The following is a 21719-nucleotide window of genomic DNA, read 5'->3' on the forward strand; positions in this document are numbered from 1 at the left end:
ATCAAAGTAATGTAATGGCTGACTAGACGGTATCTTAGCATTTTACTATTGTTTTCTTTTTAAGGATTGCCATGTGTTTTGGAGAAATGGATCTCTCCTAATGAAACCCCAGCCAATGAAAACACTTCATGCACAAGGTGATATGAAGCAGCTAGCACTGTGCAGACAAAAAGAGATGCTCAAAACAAAAAACTATCTTACAGGTCTGAATTGTAAAATGGTCTCAAATTAGGAATTAGTTAATTGGTAATTATATTAGAGTAACTAAAGTATAGTTCAGGAAATGATTAAGCAAGAAATGTCAAAATTAACTGAGGTACATGTTTGCCTAAAAGTAGGCCAGTTCGTTGTTCATTTTGATGTGGGAAGATTTTTTAGTATGCTGTCTTTTTATCTTGTCTTTTTGTTAGTCAATGTCAGATCTTATGTGACATTTTCTTTAGCAGTGAAAGAATTCTGTACATCATTACAATGAACAGACTATACAGTTATAGGAAGTCTCTTCAATTATAGCTATTTTGTGGTCTTACTCAAGCAGCACACCATAATGCTAGAGATCTAGTATTATTATTTAGCTTTACAGTGTGCTGCTTGATTAGACTAAGCAGTGGCTGTGTAAGAGACTTAATAATTGAATAATAGCTTCAGATTTTTTATATGTATCCTAACTAATGTAGTGCAAGAGAAACCGAGTCTATTATGCTTTTATCCATGGGCTGATTTAGTATACTGGGTGTACACAGTCAAGACCTTAGTTGCCACTTGAAAGTGGTTGACGTCAGTGGGAGAACTACTACTGATCATAAAGAAGTGCAGCTGGGTAAATACTGCAACAGTGTACTGTTGTAACTCCAAGTCTGAAAATGAGGATTACGCTAAATTTTTACTTTGTAACCATATTTTAGCCTTTTTTTTTTTTTTAATTAAAACTATAATTTACATTGTCATGATGTAAACCTTAGGGTGTCCAAACTATAGTACTGATTAAACTAAAGTGTCATTTTGTGTTGTAAACTAGCAGAGTGTGGATTCTCTCTTTGTTCTTTGATCTACAAAATGTACCAGGCTTTTGTTGTGCAGACTGTGAGACACAACGATATAGTGTTTTTGACAGCTGTCAATCACAGCGTTTGGAATGCCCCCACAGTAAAAAAAGAAAGGAGTCTTCTGTAGTCGGATCTAATATATGTATGTTGATTAAATATCGTTGCATATATATCAGAAGTTTCAGTACTGTTCACTTAAGCATAAACACCACAAGCACCAGAGTGCACACGACCAAAAGAAGGATTTCACGGATTGCATCACGCTTAGAGATTACATGGTCGTGCTGGGGCGCATTTTGTGGTATCCAGTCAAGTCGCCGACGTGCTAAATCGAGTAGAGACGTTGGCGAGTTGGTCTTTAATCCAGTACAACTTATTAGAAGATAGACATATAGAAAAGTAAAAGATATTTAGTGAAAAACAATTTAGTTTTCTTCCAACAAAGTTTATAAGGGTCTCATGGCAAATAAAGAAAGGTAAACATCGCCAATGAATATAAAAGCTTCAGAAGCGAACGAGTTACTGTGTGACAATACAGTAAAGACTCATCATGTCAGTCGATCAGGTTATTTTAAGAAAACTTGGCTTTCTAGACAAGATATTTAGTAAAAAAAACAATTATTTTATTTCCAACAAAGTTTATAAGGATCTCAAGGCGAATAAAGCAAGGTGAATATCACAATGACCAAAAAAGCAAGGTAAACATTGCCAATGACCGAAAAAGCTTTAGACGCGAACGAGTTATTGTGTGACAACAACACTTTAAAGACTCATCATGTCAATCGGTCAGATTTTTTAAAAAAACTTGGCTTTCTAGACAAGATCTAAACTAAAGAACAATTCTTTTTATTTTTGACAAAGTTTATAAGGATCTCAAGGCGAATAAAGCAAGGTAAACATCGCCATTAACCAAAAAAGCTTTAGACGCGAACGAGTTATTGTGGGACAACAACACTGTAAATACTTATCATGTCACTCGGTCAGATTTTTAAAAAAAAACTTGACTTTCTAGACAAGATCTTTAATAAAAAAAAAACAACTCTTTTCATTTCCATATAGGGATTTCAAGGCGAATAAAGCAAGGTGAATATCACAATGACCAAAAAAGCTTTAAGCGCGAACGAGTTTAACTGTGTGACAACCATAACAACCAGGTGGAACAACATGCATAAGTACTAAAACATGGAACGACCTAAAACCACCTACAACCATCTACAACCATCTCAAAAATTTTAATAACCACCTACAACCACCTCAAAACATCTACAGCCACTCGAAAACTATCTAAAACCACCTAAAACAACGTCTAAAATAAGGCGAGACGACAACATGTCACGTACATGAAATACGAGAATCGAACAAAACCTCCACCTCCCCCTGAAATCTTACTCTCCCTGGTCCCATGTATAATCAACCATCTCACAAAATGAAATGCGATAGAATGCTAATTATTTTATATTCCCTCAGTAGCAAAAGACTTGAAGTACTTTACAAAATGAACTATCAAGTTACAAAAAATAATAAAGTAAAATAACAAACTCGTAGTTAAGACTGACTTGACTTGGCTTTTTCTACCCTGGGTACTAGCAGACGTTTTGGCTCACGCCTAGAAAAAGTATGAGTAAGAATGATCATTGGAAATATTTTAAGCGAACTGTGCGTACCTTCGGGATCTTCCTTTGGCACGAACGCCATCGTGCTGGCATTCATACAGCATGCAGTTGTATGAGTGTTGCCACTTACGCAAAAGTGACTCACGTCTTGCTCCAATTAACGTAACATTTGCAGCGCTGAGTAAAAAGGGTGCTTACTGATGCTTCGGATGTAATGCTGATACCTGGGTCAGAACATTTTTAAGTTAATGCTAGTTTCGCTTGGCTGACTTCCAAACAATTTGCATATTTTTCATTAACATTTCATTCGTTTCATTAACACAATGAGTTTACGCGTCTATTCATATGGTAATATACAAGCGTCAGAAAAAATGCTGTTTCCTCACGGGTCAGTTGCATCACCCACCTAAACAACATTATTGATGGTATTTGTGTTTCTTGTAATACTTATGCGCTGGAGTTATAGAATTAGTAGTAGTAGTAGTCTACAATGTATTTATATAAATCTCTGTTCTGGAAGTCTCAAAGGTAATTATATAAATCTCTGTTATCGACAAATAAACCTTATAGAAGAACTTAAGGAAAAGGTTGCACACACGCGACTTTATTTCAGCAACATACAGCGCCGGTGACGCGTGGCGTGCCGTGCATTTATGTGGGCCCACTGTGTTTTAAGTTGCGCGTACAAGAGAAGGAAACTAAGTCCGAACAAAATAACGGAAGGAAACTAAGTTCGAACGGGAAAATCAAGTCAGCTCAGTCAAGTAAATAACACACAGAAGCAAGAAGAAGTAATGGTAAATTTTTATTTAGAGTAAACTAATACATTGGCGAAGTGACCAGTAGGACGTTGGCGAAGCGACTTTTCGCTTTGGCGAAGCGACCTAAGACGTTGGCGAAGGGTAGCGTTATCCGCCCTTTGAACAGCTTAAACGCAATCAAAATGCACGAATTGCATGCCTAGCAAAACTCGTGACCTAATCACGAAAGGGAAATCATGTGACGCAGCCTGACACAGACTGGACGAGGAGAAAGACATGGCGTTCACTTTAATTTTTCTTGGGTTAATTTCGATTCCCTACTGCCTCTCGTTGGAACCCCTGGCAGGAGGAATACAAGATCGCAAACCTGACGACCCAGACGTCCTTGATGCACTTGATTTTGCCATGAACGAATTCAATGCTATGCAGAACAACTTGTATCGCTTGATGTCGACTAAAGTTAAGGATGCGACTGTGCAGGTGAAAACGCAGCTTTGTTTGGATCGATTCAAATACATAAGAATTACATGATTGTACATTTTACATCCCTTATTCATACTTAACGAAGTATTGTTCACTCTTTGTTCAGAGTCCTTTCGAAAGAGGTTCGATCGATGTTGAGTAATGCGACGATGTTAGAAATCTACATCCGGTTTGAAAGTCAACTAATTTATGTAACAGCTTTAATCGGCCCTAAACCTAGCGTTGTTCGAAAACAAAAAGATCGTAGTTTAAACACAATTTACAAAATATTCTCGTGAATGAGTGTTGAGAGAAATGATGTACTCTATCGATGTGCTATTGGGATCAATTTTTATTGCGCTTATTGGTGTTGGTGTCATGATCCTAACTGAATTTTCAAGTTGTGGATAGTATGTATGTTACACGATTACAAGCACGTTCTTTCTCTCTAGCTGCAGCTGAAAGTTAGCACTCTTTCAGTTACTCTTGTATGTCTTGAGATTTGATTAATTTTCGATACCTTGTTTCGTGCTGAGCTAAAGAAAGGTGCGGATAATAAAGAAAGATAATTATATAGTATAACACACGGGCGCGCGTAGATATGGAATTTCCCAATCTACAAGCAACCATTTGTTATTTTTTTTATCATCTAAACACAATATAGTGACAAGAACAGCCAACTTCATTAGTGAATGAAAATGAAAGAATCAATAATCTCCAAATAACTATTATATGGTGCGTTGGCGCAAAGACTCAAGATGGAGAAATGTGTTGAATCCTAATTGCAAAAACAAAGATGGGCATAATTTTCAATTTACAAAATTCTCGTGAATTGACTTGGTCCCTACAGACAGCGAAGTCTTTCAGGTACATAGCCTAAATTGGCCTGTGGCCAATCTTCCAGTTGTTGTTTTTCATTTTCAGCCACAAGAAATGCTATTACCAAAGGCAATAAATACCTAACTTTTGGTTTTTCTTTCGTGGAAGGTGAGTTATTTGTCAGCAGTTGATTGGCGATATCAAACACGGGAAAAATTTTTTTATCATATAAACTATGGTGTCACACAACAATTTCCAGCCCTGAGAATAGCCATAACAACACAGTGAAAAAAATATTGTATTTTTTCACATGCCTTCACCATAGTTAATCCAAGGTTGTTTGTCTGAATATTTTTGGATCATGGCTGCTAAAAAATTGAAAAATATGTACTGCCTAGAGAGAGTGATGTTTAAACTTTCCTTTAAGGGGAAGAAAACCAAAATATGGAAAGTAAAACTGAAAATTACGTATTCATTACCTTTGGAAATGGCATTTCTCACACCTGAGAACAAAAGTCAACAACTGGAAGATTTGCCACAGGCCGATTTTGGCTGTGTACCTGAAAGATTTCTTCTGTCAGTAAGGACCAAGTCAATAACTGAGAATTGTGTATATTGAAAATTACACCCCCTCATTTGTTTTTGTATTGTTTCAACGGATTTTTTGGTCTGGAGCCTCAGCACCGATACACCTTTTGATTTTATTCAGGTATTGTTGATTCTTTCATTTTCATTTATTATGTCGACTCTCTTGTCAGTAAAGGGCTGCTGCTACTTGCTTGTAGAAATGAAATTTCTCCTCTTGTGTTAAACTTGTGTCCTTGTGTTCAACTCTTGTGTCTGCTGTGCTCACTTGTGAGCTATTGAGTTAAATACTCTAAGAGAATGTCTATATCTACATGCGCCTGTACATTATTCTCGATGTAGTTTTTCATGTGTGTTGTTCCAGCTTTTCTCTGAGCTGGAAATCCTCGTATAACACCAAATTAACACCAAATTGCACATGAAGTCATGTTATTACCTATACAAACACAGTACAGTATATTTAAATATCAGAGGTGATTTTCATATGGTTTTATGTTTCAGGTTGTTTCTGGCCAAAAGTTCTGTATTGTTTCAGAGGTTGGCATTTCCCGAAGTTGCCGCAATGATGAGGCTCACAAGTCTGCCTCTCTGGATCTTTGCCCTGTTGACACTCTGGAGGTAGGAGATTGTGTTCTAGGGATATGTGGATCCCATTCGACTGACAATGGTGCCAGTGCTTTATATCAAGGACTTAGCTTGTAGCCAGAAATTTCTCAAGCAAAAAAGAGCGATAAGTTTTATTTTGTAAGCTCTGATTTGATAAATTTAGTGGAGGACCATTGCTTGTTTCTTGGTGAGTGAGTGGAAAGTTGTAGTAGATGAAAAGTTGTAGTAGCCTCTATTTGGTGCAAAAATGTGTATCGCTATTTGACCGGGGACATTATCTGTTCCTTGAAGCTCACAGTTTTCCTTGAGCTTTGCTCTTATTACTCTTATTAGGAAAGCTGTTCGCTTCTTGGAACAGGTGATGTCTGTAGACAGATATCCATGCATATTTTTGTCCAAAATAGGGATTAACATGTTTATTATCCTCGAAATATTATGCATGTGAAAAACTGTTAATGAACAGCTTACTGTATGCAGCATGGAATGTTTTCTTTTGAGTGTTCACTGGTAAGACTTATTGGACAAAAAAAGATTTCCCTTCTCCAGTAGCAACCACACAAAACCCTCTCATTTTGAATTAAAATTAATTAATTTTGAAACGAAGCCCTATGGTAGTGGACGTAAGGTTTGAAAATTAAGCAATATTGCTTGGGTGATATTCTTGGATATTACCCAGTTTTAGCTTGAGGATATTTGGTCATGTCCTTTATCAAGACCAATCACACATGAGCAAAAATGTTTGATGGATCTTATTTAGTATTAGTTTTGTATTATTATTTATGTTTTTTTATCATTCATCATTAATACACTTACATTCATTATTGCATGATAACTTTTAATAAAGGATTTCACAGGTACTCAAATGACAGATGTAATCACGTTGTTCTTCACAGATGCAGTGCAGATTTGTGGTGAACAGCGTCCCATGGGAGAAGCGCAAAGACCTCATCAGCCATGAGTGTGTTGGTTTGGAGGAAAAAATTATGTCATGTGAACGGAGCCAGCCTTCTAAAGTTGCATCCAAACCAGATGAGAGTAACTCCGTGGTAGATTTTGAAAAGCAATCTAAGGTGAAAGCAGGTTTCTTTTGAAAACGCGTTGAACACCAATCACGAGAAAGTATAAGCCCTGCTTGTTACCATGATGGTAGTTTTTAACAAAGGAGGCTGTTCTCCAAAGTGGTAACTAAGATGTACATATGAAATGTTCTTGCTAAACAGAAATTTTATGGCACTGGAGAACAGTGTAGCTTTTGCAAAGTGTAAGTCTTAAGGTGATATGACTCAATTTATTTTTAAAAAATGATGGTCTCTACTGATTGTTTACAGTTGTTGTGAGCTGTGCTATAACAACCTTCAGCTATAAATGTCTGTAATTTCCTTTTTATCTACAGCTAGCAAATAAATATGTACACTCAATTGCAAACACATTGACAATTAAAAAAGCATTTGTAATCAATAACAAGACCCCACAGTTCTGTGGTTACACATAAATACAGAATGGCCATCATTAGCATGTGTTACATGATGGGAGTTATGCTGGCTTTCTTGGAAAAAGGGGATTATTGTAACAAAGGATTTCATGAATAGTGAAAAAAGTGAATCACTGATTATGTATCTGCACATGAACATATCCCATAGAGCTGTTTGGTCTCATTGTTCACGAATCATTTTTTCTAGGGGTTAACATTTTTTGCAATTTAGTGTGTTGTCAAGAAGAGACAACAGTTACAGTTTTGTTTGTAGTTATGCACTGTTATCAGGTACCACTGTCAGTACCTTTTCATCTGGGAAGTATATGCACAAGAGTAGTACCTGTGGCTTTTAGAATTTGCCTGCCAACCCCCTTGGGAGGTACACCTGGGTTGCACACAGTTAATTTATTTTATTTTTTTTTTCAGCCAAAACCTGCCATAGGTGACAGTGATGTACTTGAGACATTCCACAAGTTTGTTATTAAACACAAGAAGCCCTATCTAACAGATAAGGATGGTATGTTTTAACTCATTAACCCAAAAACTCCCAAGATCTGATTATTAATTCTTTCCTTTGACTGCTACACATTTCCTGGTAAATAAGCTACAAGAATTTAGTGTTAGATCATGATAACAACTTCTACCTGATAAGTCTGAATATTCTCACCACCTGTTTACTGAATAATGTATGTATATTGTAAGGAGAAGTGACATGTAAATCACTTCTGGGATTTAAAGGGTTAAACAGGAGAGAAGTGATTTGCTGATCAATAGTTTGTACTAGAAAATGTTTCTTTGTTGATAATGACTCAGAAAATAATTTGGTTTGGAGGTGGTGCTTGTTAAATAACTCTTGGTGTTTTGTTACACTTTTGCAGTAGTCATATGTTTTTAAAATTTTTCATGTCATTAACATTTTTCATGTCATGTTGATCTTTTGGTTATTTCTTTTATTTTTTTCAAAATTTAATGATGAACACAAAATGAGAAAATTTCTGCTGGTTTGGATAATTGTAAACAAGGGTACAAAAATTATGTTAGATCTATCAAAGCTCCAACCAGCAGGTGGGAATTCCTTCTCATTTCCTACTTTTCTTACAATTTTTCTCTGAAGTGAAGCCCTTTGATGTCCCCATTACTCCTCTCAGTGTGCAGTTTGTTCCTGTCATTTCCCTCTATTTACACAGTTTGTCTCACTTTTTTTTAAAACTCTTTCAGAATACAAGAAACGCTTTGCAGTTTACCAGGACAACTTGGTCAGAGCTCGAAAGATGCAGGACATGGAGCAAGGTTCTGCCAAATATGGGGAGACAGTGTTCAGTGATTTAACAGGTTTGTCTCCTCAATTGTGACTTTTCAAGGGGAAACTTACACTAATGCTCCATATGCATGTTGTTTGTCAGCCTTACAAACATATGGGGAATCTGTTCAAGTAGCTTTAGCAACAGTTTCAGTGACTTGGGTAGCCATTAAAACTGTTGTGGCATCTGTATGGTAAAAATCTCTACCTGCTCAAAAGAGTTGAGACATTAATTTTGGAAGGGATTGGCTTCCATTTAAATGATATGCAAGTCAATTTAGCAGCCATGTCATCACATACTTGGTTTATTACATTATAATCAATATATCATACCTACATGTGCCTTTGATGTGGATATTTTGTGTTTTTTCCTTTAGAGGAGGAATTTAAGAAGAGTTACAAAATGCCTGGTTGGGGAAAGCCACAATATGAAATGAAGCAAGCTGATATTCCAAAGGGAGACATTCCAAAAGCATTTGATTGGAGAGACAAAGGTAGAGTGTATGAACGTTTAAGGGTGTTATGAAGTTCACACAAAATGGTTGTTTGTGTAACTGGATGTAACCCATTTCACTTGCAAGTGATGTTGCTGAGGTTGTTCTGTTTCTTTAAAGGTGCTGTGACTGCAGTAAAGAATCAGGTATGTAAACAGAAATGTCAAGTTTATCTACCTGGTAATTGGTCTGTTGACCCTTTAACATCTAAGAGTGATTAGTAACTATTTCTTCCTATCAGTATCACCTTAAAACAAACATTGAGCTCACAAGAATAAAGGAAATGATCACTGACTAAATAGGCTCTTGATCATTAAACAAATTCTCCTTGTCAGCACCATAGTAAATGCAGAGAGCAGTGTGGAGAAAATGCATACTGATGTTAGAGTGTAAAGGGTTAAGTGTAGGTGTGTTTGCTATAATTTGTAGTCTCTCGTTGGTGTGAATAAGCAGTGCTGCTGGGCTATAAGATACTTATTGCCTGGTATTTGGCTGCATCTTGGCCTTCACTGGCTTTTGTGTGGTTGTGAACAACCTTGCTGATTGTGTACCTTTAAATCTAAAAAGACCTCTCTAAGTAAAATTCTCACAAAAAGATGTGGGATAACAAACAGTATTAATAATATGTCTATTTGAATGTGCTTTTTTTCCCTCCTGCCTCTCAACTTTTCACCCCACTGAAAACTGATACATCTGTTTGCTCTCTCTGTTTGTGCAGTTTCAAAGTTATTTAGTTCCAGGGGTGGAATTTTTCCGAACAATGGCATTACAGTTTTCAGTAGAAATTTGACAGGAAGAACTCAAAATAACAACTTGGGGTCATTGCTTGACTTGAAGACAATTCTCAAAATTGAAATTTTAGAAATTATACCACAGACAGCAAAGAGAGTTGATATTTATATCTTTGGAGTGACAGGGATCACATGATGATTAATTTTACTGCATGCAGGGTATGTGTGGTTCATGCTGGGCTTTCTCTACAACTGGTAATATTGAAGGACAGTGGAAAATTAAGAAAGGGGATTTGGTCTCCCTCAGTGAACAAGGTAATTAATGAAGGTAATGGGACTGAGTGGGGTCCAATTCAGTCTGTAATCATACAAGTGATTAACAAAATTGGACAATGGCAAAGTGGGAGTCTGATTTGTTAACTGTGAGCATAATTACAGACTGGATTGGATGACATGAAGTCCTGTTACCAATTTATCAAAACTATGACAAAATTTGAGAAAGAAACTAGGCATTGGTTATACCCTTTCATAAACAAACAACATTTATATGTAACTCAGCAAATTGTGTGACAAAAGGGCATGTACATGATATGTACTTTAATATGTGTATACTGTCATATTAGTGCTCAAATTGGGCTGGTGATAACCATTCATGTTGAAGAATTTTGTTTTGGTTTTGATGAACAGGAAAACACAGCATGTCAATTGATATGCTGCATTAAAAAATAAACTGTGGAGTTTTACAATGTTTGCCTTTTTCTGGCATCTCATTCAGTTATTGTATAAAATTTCTTGTTTTTTCTTTGCAATTTACAAAATTATTGTTCACAAATTGAAGTGTTTTTAAGTTTGGTTAGTGATAGATTTGCCTTAGAGATCATTGCAAGGCTGAGACAAACAAGTATTGTTAGGGATAAAGGAAGTTTTAAACTGAAGATTTCAGAATGTGGAATTGTTTACCTTTTTAACAACTGTACCATCCATGGTGTACTAAGGAACAGCCAAGCTGAGCCATTCTTTGTCTCTTAAAGTCCTTTTAAGTTAAGGCAAATTAGCCTTCCTGGCCTTGTTTTTTGAGTGAAAATTCTACTACCTTTTAAACACCTGATCAAGGCCAGAAAGGTTAGTTTATATGGAGATAAGAGAATAAAAATGAAGCTGTCATGTATGAAAGAGGTCTATGTGCAAGTGTTGTTGCTCACAAACCTTACTTATGATCTTCTGTGATCTCTTGATCTTTCCAGAACTTGTTGACTGTGACACTGTTGATCAAGGCTGCAATGGTGGACTACCATCTAATGCTTATAAGCAAATCATGAAACTTGGTATTAATAAGATCATTTATTACAATGAAATATTTTGGTGAAGTGACTTTTAGAAATACTGGTAGCTGAGTTTTTTTTTTAAGTTCTAAGTTGATCTTGATTCTGGTCCTTTTACTCGTGGATATGCAAAACATAAGGAGAAATGATGTGGAGTGTACATGTAAGCGTGGCCACAGGAGTCTGGAGAAAGAATGCACCTTATTAAAGATGGCAGGCTGATAGTTAACGATGGTAGACTTTGTCAAGTCACTTTGATTTAGATTCTCATTACTTGTACTGAACAGTTGTATCTTTGAGATTTTGGCAAATATGTGAAACTTAATTTTGGTAACAGAGATGTTCTGAATGTGTCAGAGATTTATGCTATACTGTATTGTAGTACGTTTGAGTGGTCTAACAACCTTGATTTTTTTCCTATTGAAATTTTGTGTTCAGGTGGACTTGAGACTGAAAAAATGTATCCTTATGAGGGATCTGATGATAAATGCAAGTTTGCAAAGTCAGAAGCTGTTGTTTACATCAATGGGTCTGTTGCGATATCTAAAGACGAAAATGGTAAGTCAGGGTTTCTACAACCGTCTGTTCTTTCTTCATCATTCTGAATGACATTTTCAATCCTTCTTTACTGGCTTTGGAATTTCTTTCTGCTTGAAGGGTTAACAGCCCTGTAGTCAGAGCCATAATGCTTTTGGTGAACATTATGGAACAATGGTTTTACTCTCATTTATGATGTAGTTTACAATGAATTTTCAGGTTTAAATGACTTAAAATTAATTTAAGTTGTTGGTGTATTTATGTGGTTTTTTTTTTTCATTAATCCTTCAATTGAGGATAACTCAAATCAAATTTGGTGTAGGCAATTTTTTTTTTCTTTGAGATTATTATGAACTTCCACACAGGTACCCGGTAATACCTATTTTTTAGTTCAGTAATTGAAGCCATTGATTTGTTTACCAATTCATATATTATTTCATAGTAATCAGTCATTTGATACAATCAACTTACAAGTTTGTGCAGGTTGTTTTACCGCACAGTTGCAGTGTGATTTGTGTATGCAGCAATGAGATAGGTCAACTTGTTGAAGGTTTGTTCATCATGTACTTACCTCACAAATAATGTAATTTTTTCAGATATGGCTGCCTGGCTGGTGAAGAACGGACCAATATCTATTGGTATTAATGCTAACATGATGCAGGTAAACTGAAGTGCATGCTTCCAACTATTCTCGATGTAAAAGTTTTCCATGTTATGTTCCTCATTCAAGCTTTGAGTTTATGCTTTGCTTGATCAACCAGTGTACAGGTTATCCATGGTCTGAACTAAAAACTACAAACTGTACACCAATTCATCTGATAAGGAAAAACCCAGCATTGGCACCAAAAGCTATTACATGACTTTGTTGAAATCTTCAATGGTGATCACACAAAGAAGCGGTCATTAAAAAAATTGTGCCTCAGTGGATAATTTTATATGCAATTTTTGCACAGGTCTGGGTGGAGGGGGGGGGGGGAGTGGGAGCTCAAACAAAACAATGAGAGAAGGGTGTTGAAGCTTCAAATCCAGGCATTTGTTACACACCCTTTGTTACACATGTAGGCTTCTAAGTTCACCTAACATCAAAGATCTTGTCACTTCTGGGGATAAAAATGGTAGGGAGGGGTCCCTTAGACTTACTGCCCCCTCCCCCCAATGTATATGTGGTTCTTCTTTATTAACCCTTAAAGTCCTAGAAGTGATTTACATGTAACTTCTCCCTATAACATCCAGACACTATCCAACAAACAGGTTATGAGATTACTCAAACTTATCAGTTAGAGGTTGTTATCATGATATGACACCAAATTCTTGTAACTAAATTACAAGGAAATGTTTAACAGCTAGATGGGAGAATTAACAATCAGATCTTGGGAGCTTAAGGGTTCAGGTGAAGGCTTCTTTACCATGTTGTTTTTTCATTTGTTAGTTCTACTTAGGGGGAGTTGCTCACCCATGGAAGATTTTCTGTAATCCAGAATCTCTGGATCATGGTGTGCTGATTGTAGGCTATGGCGTCAGTGAGTATTGCTGTTCTTGTTTCCTTGCTTTGAAACATGTGAGATAGCTCTTTAGGGCAAGTTAAAGGCATGAGCTTATGAACCTTTATCCAACCAGCCATGTTCGAGGTAGAGCTAGATTGGACATAAGGGGAGTGGGCAGGGACAGATGACATGCTCAGCCCAACCCCTCCCCTCTCCTTTCTTCAGACCATCAGTCACCCCTTTGGTACAATTTTTTTGCTCCCCTGCCTTCTACTGCTGTAAAATTCAAAGCAGCTATGATGTAAAATAGCAGCTATGATTTAACCAAGAAAACACTGAGCACTCACATTTCAAGAGCAATCCTGCTCTTTAGACTATAAGTGAAGTTGTTAGAGGTTTCATTGGTTACCCAAGGATGTGTTAAACATGATGCTGTGGGTGAAATGTATTACACTTGAGGTTTTTCATAAGTGAAATGCTTTTATTTTCACAATTATGGGAATCAGAGCCCAGGCCATTGTATTTCAACCTCTGATGTTCTTCCACTGAGCTACAGAGAATCTTATGGTGAGCTAGGACATTAATAAACGTTCCTTTACGTACGTTGTATTGGAAGCATTTTACACACCGTTGGGGTCAGCAATGTGAAAAGTGTCATGTGTGTAATAGAACCAGATAGTTCAAAATTTACTACCTTTTTCTACTTTATTAACCTAAAAATATGACATCTCTTTTTACAGAGAATAGCTGGTTGTGGGGGGATGAACCATACTGGATCATCAAGAACAGGTATAGAATGATAGACTCCATTAAAATCGGTCCTGTAAAATGTACTTTCATGCACATTAAAACAATTATAATTTGCTTCTTTTGAAATCTCCAAATTAAATTTTTCTTCTAACTTTTTTTTTTAAATTTTGACTATGAGAATTTGTTGCATTTTAGTCTATATCCCAAATGTATTTTTTCAATTCTTCTCGTCCCTTCCTATTGTAAGGAAAAAGTTCTTTTTGATCGCTCCTGGAAGCGAAAGGGTTAGAGTTAGTATTCCTAAGGGTTGAAGTGAGATCCAAACAGAATAATCTTTGGTTGTTGGCACTGTTTTATCGGAGCTTATTTTACTGTGTTCTATGAACATTGTATGTGGCTTATTAAAACATTTCTTTTTTCATTCTAGTTGGGGTGAAAGCTGGGGCGAACAGGTAAGTTTAATTTTTTTTTTTCCTGACAGGAGGCAAGAGCCAAAGAGAACGACACAGTATTTTTCGTGTCGCTTCTATATCTCGTGACTCTTCACTCGCGTGACACACCACTCGCGTGACTCACCACTCGTGTGACTCACCACTCGCGTTCGCCTCGCTGTTGCTTCGTGCTTGACGCTTAGCCCGGAGGCTAGCGTGTCTCATGTCACAGGGACTGTTGTGGGGAACTTAACTAACTTAAATCTGCCCATGTCTTTTGCCACAGGGATACTACTTGATATATCGTGGAGACGGCAGCTGTGGTTTGAACACCATGTGTACCTCGGCCGTCGTTGACTGAGCAATTCTCAGGTCAGGTGATATGCTTGTAAATGAAATATTTTAAACATTCATTGAACATAATGTAGAAATGACGAATTTTTGTAAATATTAAGCATTTGTTTTCATTATCTCTTTTATTGTAGGTTTTGAATCAAGTCATTTAGTGCACTATACCTCTGATACCTGATTTAAATTAAAGCATGTAGAATCAATTTTTTACATTTTTCGTAGCCATGGGCTTTTATTAGTAAAATGTTTTTTTTTCTTTAGTTTTTAATTCGTTTTATTGCCTCCCACACAGTTTTCACTTGTATAGTACTTGACTTACTTTTTATCGGAGAAATCAAAACAAAACCTCGCAAAAAGATGTGGAAAGAAACATTTTGAAGTTTGTTGGATTTGGAATGTTAAAAGATGGAGTTATTGGTCAGCTTAAAATACTGGCAGTGGCTATGTAAGCTTGGTATGGAGGATCAAATTTTTAATTGTTTTTTTTTTTGTAAGAAATGTTTTGTTAACGGTTTAATTGACATCGAAACTTAGTAATAAGATTTTTATTGTTCTATTTTCCAACCTTTTTATGCATGTTTTAGCTGAGCTATATGACTGGCTTTGTAGAGAGGGATATAGAATTTGTAGCCTTTGTTATGATATTAAACAGTGAGTTTTGCCAATTAAAACAATGGTGTGTTTGTTTGACTTGAAATAACCTCTTTTTGAAATTGTGAGTACAGTTTAACTTTATTGGATAAAAGAGAGATGAAAATTAACATCAGTATGCATATTATCCATACTATTTTCCATATATGAGGATAATTTGTTTTAATAATCAAGAGCCTCTTAAGTTGGTGATCATTTCCTTTTTTGTCACTCCGAGGGTTTAAAGGGTTACCTTAGTGTATGGCTTGCTGTTGATAGTTTTCTTTTTTTGCGAGGATGAGTCGTCTGATGACTTAGTCATGCCGTTATCCAATCGGCTGTTGATTGGTCATGACTTCCTCTACGAAAGTAACAACCAACCAATCAGGAATACTTTGGATTGCGTTTGCTGTGACGTCATGAGTGACGTCTTAGAATTGTCGGGCCTAGTCCTTCCACGAAGAAGGAAAGTATTTTAAGATCTGTCTTTGAAGCAATTTTTTTTTATTTGGGAAATGCATTGATATCTAAAGTACGGTCGCTTGAGGTTCATCTTCGTCAAGTGGTATGTCTTCGAGTTTTACTTCTGTTTCATCCGCTTCGGGCTCAGCTAAGGTTTCTGTCATCTTCCTAAACGACATCGGATTCTTTAAAAACCTGTTCCATGAAGAACAAACCCAAACAATTAGAAATAACTGGTAAATATTTCCCAGGGACACAGAAAAATTAAATAACCAAGTAATACTGGAAGGAATTAGATGGTTTAATTCATTATATTCTTATTCCAGCGCGATTGGTCGAGAAAATCAAAACAGGGGTTTATATAGAATACTTGAGGTTTGAGAGAAATCCTGGATTCTATGAGGTTCACTTCACTGCGCTCGGTGATAGGTGAAAAAAAAATTCACACCATTTTGTTAACCAATCAGATACATAACCAAAACCAGTTGTGTTTTGGCCACGTGCGTTTTCCCGCGCGTCACTGTTTTTTTAAATTTTCTTTTACTCTCATTGGTTTATGATATTTTCCTTTGCTCTCATCGGCTGATGTGATAAAATAAGTTTTACAACTTATCTCAAAGCCGGCGTTTCCAATTGTCTAGTGATTGCTGAAGGAGGAGGACGAAGCAAAAAGGAACCGAACACAGAAAAGCGGACACTACATTTTAAATGTTTAAACTTACTTGGTCAAGATCATCGGAATGATTATCAGTACAGCAGCCACAAGAAATGGCAACCCTCGAAAACCAAACTTAGAGGATTGGATGTACATCGGATTAAAGATAAACGCGCCCAAGAAGTTACAGAATGTATCCACTGTGGCCACCGAGGAAAACATGGCACCTAAAGAATTTAAAAGTGATTGATAAATGATTGATACCACAGTCAAAGAAAAATGAGATACATAGAGACACATAAAGGCGCGCTTCTGGGAGGGGTGGAAGAGGATTTTAAGAGGAGGTGTTCAGGGGCAATTGAGGGGATCAGTAATTGAAAACAGAGAATAAAGGGGATGCTACAGAAAATTGACTGCCAATGAGGGGGGGGGAGGGGGGTATCATAAGAATATTACTGAGCCTTATGGGAGGATCAGGTAAGTTTAACTAAAATCCTCTGATTCCCCCCCCCCCCCTCAAGCCGATAAAAAAAAAATGACCAATTCCTTAGAAATAGCATTTCCCTCGATGTGTTCTAAACCATAAGACGTAAAACATCTTTTCACTTCTCTGCCTCCCGGCCCTTTCAGACCAGCCCTGTTCTAAATGAGATATTATGATCCAACTGATAGATTTCTACAGAATTTAGGGGAAGTGGGAGAGACAGACAAGCTAACCCAACGTCTCCAAAACAAATGAAGGTAACATAGCCAACATAATCAACTTAAATTGAGGTCGCAAACAATACCCTCATCATGAGCAACATCCTTTTCAACTGATATGGATAAAATGACTACATGTGGCAGGGGCGTAATCACAAGATTTCTTTAAGGGATTCTACTCTGGCGTGTTATTAGCATTTGGGAGGAACACAGGTTGTTGTATAAAATATGTATATTATATAAATTTTTTTTTCTAAACAAGGGAGAATTCATTGGTACTCTGGAATTTCTCTCAGCCAAACCCTTGTTATTAGACAAGGAAGGGGTCATCTGCAACCCTACAACCCACTCAGCCACACCCCCTTGTTGCTAGAAAAGAGGTCATATGCACCCCTGGACCTCAGCCAGCCACGCCTTTGTTGATAGACAAGCAGGGGGTTATATGCGCCCCTGGATCTCACCCAGCCACACCCTCCTTGTGAGACACAAATAGCTCAGTCAAGGCTTACCTCGTTCATCAGGTTCAACCATCTGTGACATCATCCCTTTGTACAACGGAACAACAGCACCGCCAAAAATACCAATAAGGGGAACTGTAAAAAGAGTCAGATTTTCAAACAAAGAAAGTGTGATCGTAGTTATTCTACAGAAATGGTTGTAACGGGTAACTCGTCTTGAGGAAGGTGGTTTAACTCCTTCATGACGAAAAGGAGGGTCGAATGCATCTCATGCTCTGAACCTTTCCACCCCCCCCCCCCCACCCTCTTCCCCTTTGACTACACTCCTGAATTCATGATGCGAAATAAACTTCCTTGTAAATTTAATTTCGGGTTCAGTTCTCACCTAAAAAAACCATCCATGTGCGATTACTAAAGGCAAAGAAAACCAGCGAAAGGCATTGGGACACCATGCCAACTCTCATGACATTCACCTCGCTCATGAACCTTTTCAGAATTCCGATTCCCACGATTCCACCAAAACCCTGCATGAAGAATCGGAAAGCCATAAAAACCCCAAGCGTAGCTGGTCCCCAGCAGAGTGGGGTGCGCAGGACAAAAAGCGACACTACTCCACTGATACCCAAAACCCCTAGAGTGATTATCCCATCCGAGATGAGAAGCATAAGGAGATTTTTTCTTCCGCCGTTTCTTGGTTTCTTGTACACACTCCATACTGCTTTAAAGCTGTCTAAGCTGAAGAAGCGGATCTTGTTTTTCTGGCTTTCGCGTTTTGATTCCGGTACCATGAACGCCGCCCATAGCAACCCGGCCACGTGACAGGCGAAAATGAACCAATAAGGAGGGATGAAACCGAGTCTATTCAACCATGCACCGCTGGTCAACTGGCTCACGACTCCGCCAATGAATACCACGAGCTGGACAACGGCTAAAATAGAAAACGTCGAGAATCAGTAGAACAAATCTCTCCAAAACACAAAACAAAAAAAAAAACGGTCACATGGCTATGGGGGATAGGACTGCTAACCCTAGCTGATAATTTTACTACAACGCAGAATACTGTTCACCAATTCAAACGAGGCGAAGGAACTTAATTTGATTGCTATTCCAGTTAATGTAACGAACAATTGCAACGCACTCAATCTTGTTGATTGACTTTTAAAAAATGTGATCAAGATACCTTTTACTAACCAGACGAAAATCGTATACAATACTGAAGCCCGCTGATATACAAGAAAGAGCAGCGGTACAAGCCTGCACACGCAAAGCGTACATTTGTAATTGTGATCCCACCCTGCCCTTCGCCCTCCTTAAGAAAAATCCACGTTACGCCGCTAGCCAGTCGTGGATTTAACTTTTTCAAGTTTTTGAGTGGTAACACAAAATGGAACTAATCCAGGTTTCGTTTGCCATTTTAAAAATAGACAGAAAGAATTAACTAACCAATGTGGATAGCGAGTCCTTCTTCGGTTGTGATGTCAGAAACATAAGCGAAAGCAGCCATATTCATGATTGTAAAGAATCCCGAGAAGCCATTTATGGCCGAGCCGACAAACAACACAAACACTGGCCAATCAAAATACATTATAAGCAGAACAGTAATGGCCTCTAGTGCACTCCCTAGAGGAGGGGCTAACAGAGCGGGACGTCTTCCACCGGTGTCCGTCCAAGGACCCAAAAGAAGGACCATAAGAATGGACGGTAGAGACTGGAAGAGGATATTTCCCATGTCAATTCTAGCCGCCAGGGTTTGCACCTAATGATTAAGAAGAAAAGAAAACATGCTCACATTTGGGCTCCTCATCACTGAAATGATCCTTAAAATCTTACGAATGAGGGGAAAACTAACAGGAAAAACTGTATCATCAAAACAGAAATTCAAAATTTTTCAGTATGACCGTAACATTACAAAGAACTTCATCATGATGCTACCTACCTCTTTTTCCAACTCCTCCAAAGACGTACCGTTTCCATTAGAATCTTTGACACATCCCTTTTCGGTAGTTGCCGATATGTTGTACGGAAAGCCCTTAAATTCACTGACTCTAAAGTATATGTACTGTGTCATGACAGGGAGACTCATGAACAAACCAAATGTATAAAAAAGTACGACTGGTTCCACTGTTAGGTAACGTCTCCATCTTGGCAAATTCAGAGTAGGCATTGTGGTTCTTTATTAAACAATAAAAATCAAGGAAGCGTGTTAATAACGGTAGTAATTTTCGTAAACCGCTGCTATCTCGCCACGCACCAAAATAAATACTCTAAGTCATGATTTGCAATCTGCGTCAATCTTCTCCTATGTTGACCATTGTCGTACAATTTAAGTGGATTCTTACCTCTTAAGCACTCACCAACCCAAGCAAACACCTGTTACAAGGTTGTATCAAGGTTTGAAGAGATTCTCCAACATATAACATATCAAAAATTACTCAGCATTCCGCGAGTAATTTTTTTCCTTGTTCATATTTAGCCCCTGTAATTACGACGATTTCGTCAGTTTATTTACATATCCGAAAATACGATGCTCAAATCAAACCAATTTTACAAAGTTGTACAATTTCTTCTGTAAAATTTCAATTAGATATTCATATAAATATCACTCAATCAATTAATGAAAAAAACGGCTTTTTGCCCTTTGGTAGCGGATTTTAATTTTTTACTTTTTCGTGACGCTTTTTTACACTATCATTGATTCCAGCTTTTAGCGTCCATCTAAGATATTGCAATTCAGCTCAGCAAATTAAATTTGCATCATGAGGTGTTGTCGATAAAGTTACTTTACTTCAAAAGTGCTTAAAATAGAAACACGTACTCCAGAACGAAGATGGTTTGATGTGAAGTCACGTAAGTGTGACGTTTTAAAGTTCGCAGTCACGCAAAAGCCAATCACATACTCAAAATCCTGAGAACTGTTCACTAAACTGAGATAATGAATATTTTTATTTGAAAAGATTAATAGACAAAACCGAATCAAGTTTTTCATCTTAACTATACAAATCCAAAAAGACCGGCGCTTTCATCTTCGACCAAGCGTGATCTGCTAAATATTGCGTTACAATTACATAAACAGTAGGAGACATTTTTGCAGCACCGTGCAAGAATATGCAAATGTCGCACTAGAAAGAAAGACAACGAAATTTGTCCAAACGTGTCTATCTTATTTGGACAACGACGACGAATAAAACACCATGACATGTTCAATAACTTCCATATCGATAAAAGTTAGAAACGACGGGATTAGAACGCTGTCTGTCTTCTTCGACCTAACAATACTGGTCAATCGTTCGCACGAATTGTTTGTACGCGATCGCAAATTGTAAACTCAGGCAGTCTGTCAATACCATCTTTTTGATAGAAAAATAAATAAAAACTGAGTCAAAAACGGGTAAAAATTTACGAAGTTTTACAAGCCTCATCAACTTCACGCTGTTCGGCGTGGTTCGCCGCCCTGTCGAGTGTATGTCCCCCCATCCAAAATCGGACCGTAGTTCCGAATTGAAATTTCTTATGTTTCTCGCGAAAGCGACTCCAAAATGTCCTCAAGTACCCTCCCTTAACCTGGTAATGAACTAAAAGCTTCATAAGAAGGTCCTTGTCTTACAAGCAGAGCTTTTTAAATAGGTGCACACTTGCAACGAACGAATAAAGACCAGGTGAAGAGAGAAACTGTATAACTGTAATTATTGTAATTACAACCAACACGATATTCCACCTGAAATTTAAAATGTATCTCACCTCTTTCCTTGATATTTCTGTCTGAGTTATGTTACTTGATAATTAATCTTCTATTGAAAGTGACGAATGTTTCGTAAATGTTTGTATTGACTCCAAAAGATCACAGAATCTTCTTACAAGATTGCTATCTCAGCGGGTCTTTGTAACACATCTAAAGTTCACGTAATCACTCCGCATTCTAGTAGGGTAGGGTGGGGGCCTTTCGTGCCGTTGCGCGTACTGTATTGATTACTGTAGCAACAAGTACTTATACAAGCATCATCGATTTTTTCTGCTTTTTTCGTGATTTCGTCAATTATATTCCTATA

The 21719-nt window shown here is 37.4% G+C and overlaps 2 protein-coding genes across 3 annotated transcripts; one reads left to right on the top strand and one right to left on the bottom strand.

Moving 5' to 3' along the window:
* The first annotated feature begins 3668 nt into the window (after positions 1 to 3668).
* LOC131783900 (cathepsin L) lies at positions 3669 to 15400 on the top strand. Its single transcript, XM_059100674.2, has 16 exons — positions 3669 to 3900; positions 5788 to 5904; positions 6786 to 6962; positions 7793 to 7883; positions 8585 to 8698; positions 9044 to 9160; positions 9281 to 9306; positions 10110 to 10206; positions 11136 to 11216; positions 11652 to 11771; positions 12347 to 12411; positions 13180 to 13270; positions 13975 to 14023; positions 14412 to 14436; positions 14702 to 14787; positions 14901 to 15400. The coding sequence occupies exons 1-15, from the start codon at positions 3697 to 3699 to the stop codon at positions 14774 to 14776; spliced, it is 1449 nt and encodes a 482-aa protein (XP_058956657.2). The 5' UTR covers positions 3669 to 3696; the 3' UTR covers positions 14777 to 14787; positions 14901 to 15400.
* An 86-nt stretch (positions 15401 to 15486) lies between these two features.
* On the bottom strand, positions 15487 to 21546 carry LOC131783899 (proton-coupled folate transporter). 2 transcript variants are annotated; one of them, XM_059100673.2, is made up of 7 exons: positions 21412 to 21546; positions 19610 to 19844; positions 19117 to 19429; positions 18059 to 18601; positions 17725 to 17808; positions 16581 to 16740; positions 15487 to 16053 (listed from the first exon to the last, which is right to left on the bottom strand). In XM_059100673.2, the coding sequence occupies exons 2-7, from the start codon at positions 19835 to 19837 to the stop codon at positions 15924 to 15926; spliced, it is 1458 nt and encodes a 485-aa protein (XP_058956656.2). In that variant the 5' UTR covers positions 19838 to 19844; positions 21412 to 21546; the 3' UTR covers positions 15487 to 15923. The 2 variants fall into 2 exon arrangements, with proteins under 2 accessions (XP_058956656.2, XP_066023489.1); XM_066167392.1 differs by lacking the exon at positions 21412 to 21546 and adding an exon at positions 20013 to 20130.
* Positions 21547 to 21719: the final 173 nt, after the last annotated feature.

Source organism: Pocillopora verrucosa, chromosome 1 (genome assembly GCF_036669915.1).
Source record: "Pocillopora verrucosa isolate sample1 chromosome 1, ASM3666991v2, whole genome shotgun sequence".
In the NCBI taxonomy this organism is placed as follows: domain Eukaryota; kingdom Metazoa; phylum Cnidaria; class Anthozoa; order Scleractinia; family Pocilloporidae; genus Pocillopora; species Pocillopora verrucosa.

Excerpts from the sequence above, each read along its gene's own strand:
- LOC131783900 (XM_059100674.2), top strand. The coding sequence starts at position 3,697 with ATGGCGTTCACTTTAATTTTTCTTGGGTTAATTTCGATTCCCTACTGC. Across the intron at positions 9,161-9,280 it reads ATTTGATTGGAGAGACAAAG|GTGCTGTGACTGCAGTAAAG; the intron begins GTAGAGTGTATG and ends GTTTCTTTAAAG. Across the intron at positions 14,024-14,411 it reads TACTGGATCATCAAGAACAG|TTGGGGTGAAAGCTGGGGCG; the intron begins GTATAGAATGAT and ends TTTTCATTCTAG.
- LOC131783899 (XM_059100673.2), bottom strand. The coding sequence starts at position 19,837 with ATGCCTACTCTGAATTTGCCAAGATGGAGACGTTACCTAACAGTGGAA. Across the intron at positions 18,602-19,116 it reads AGGACTCGCTATCCACATTG|CCGTTGTCCAGCTCGTGGTA; the intron begins GTTAGTTAATTC and ends TTTCTATTTTAG. Across the intron at positions 16,741-17,724 it reads GGTTGAACCTGATGAACGAG|GTGCCATGTTTTCCTCGGTG; the intron begins GTAAGCCTTGAC and ends TAAATTCTTTAG.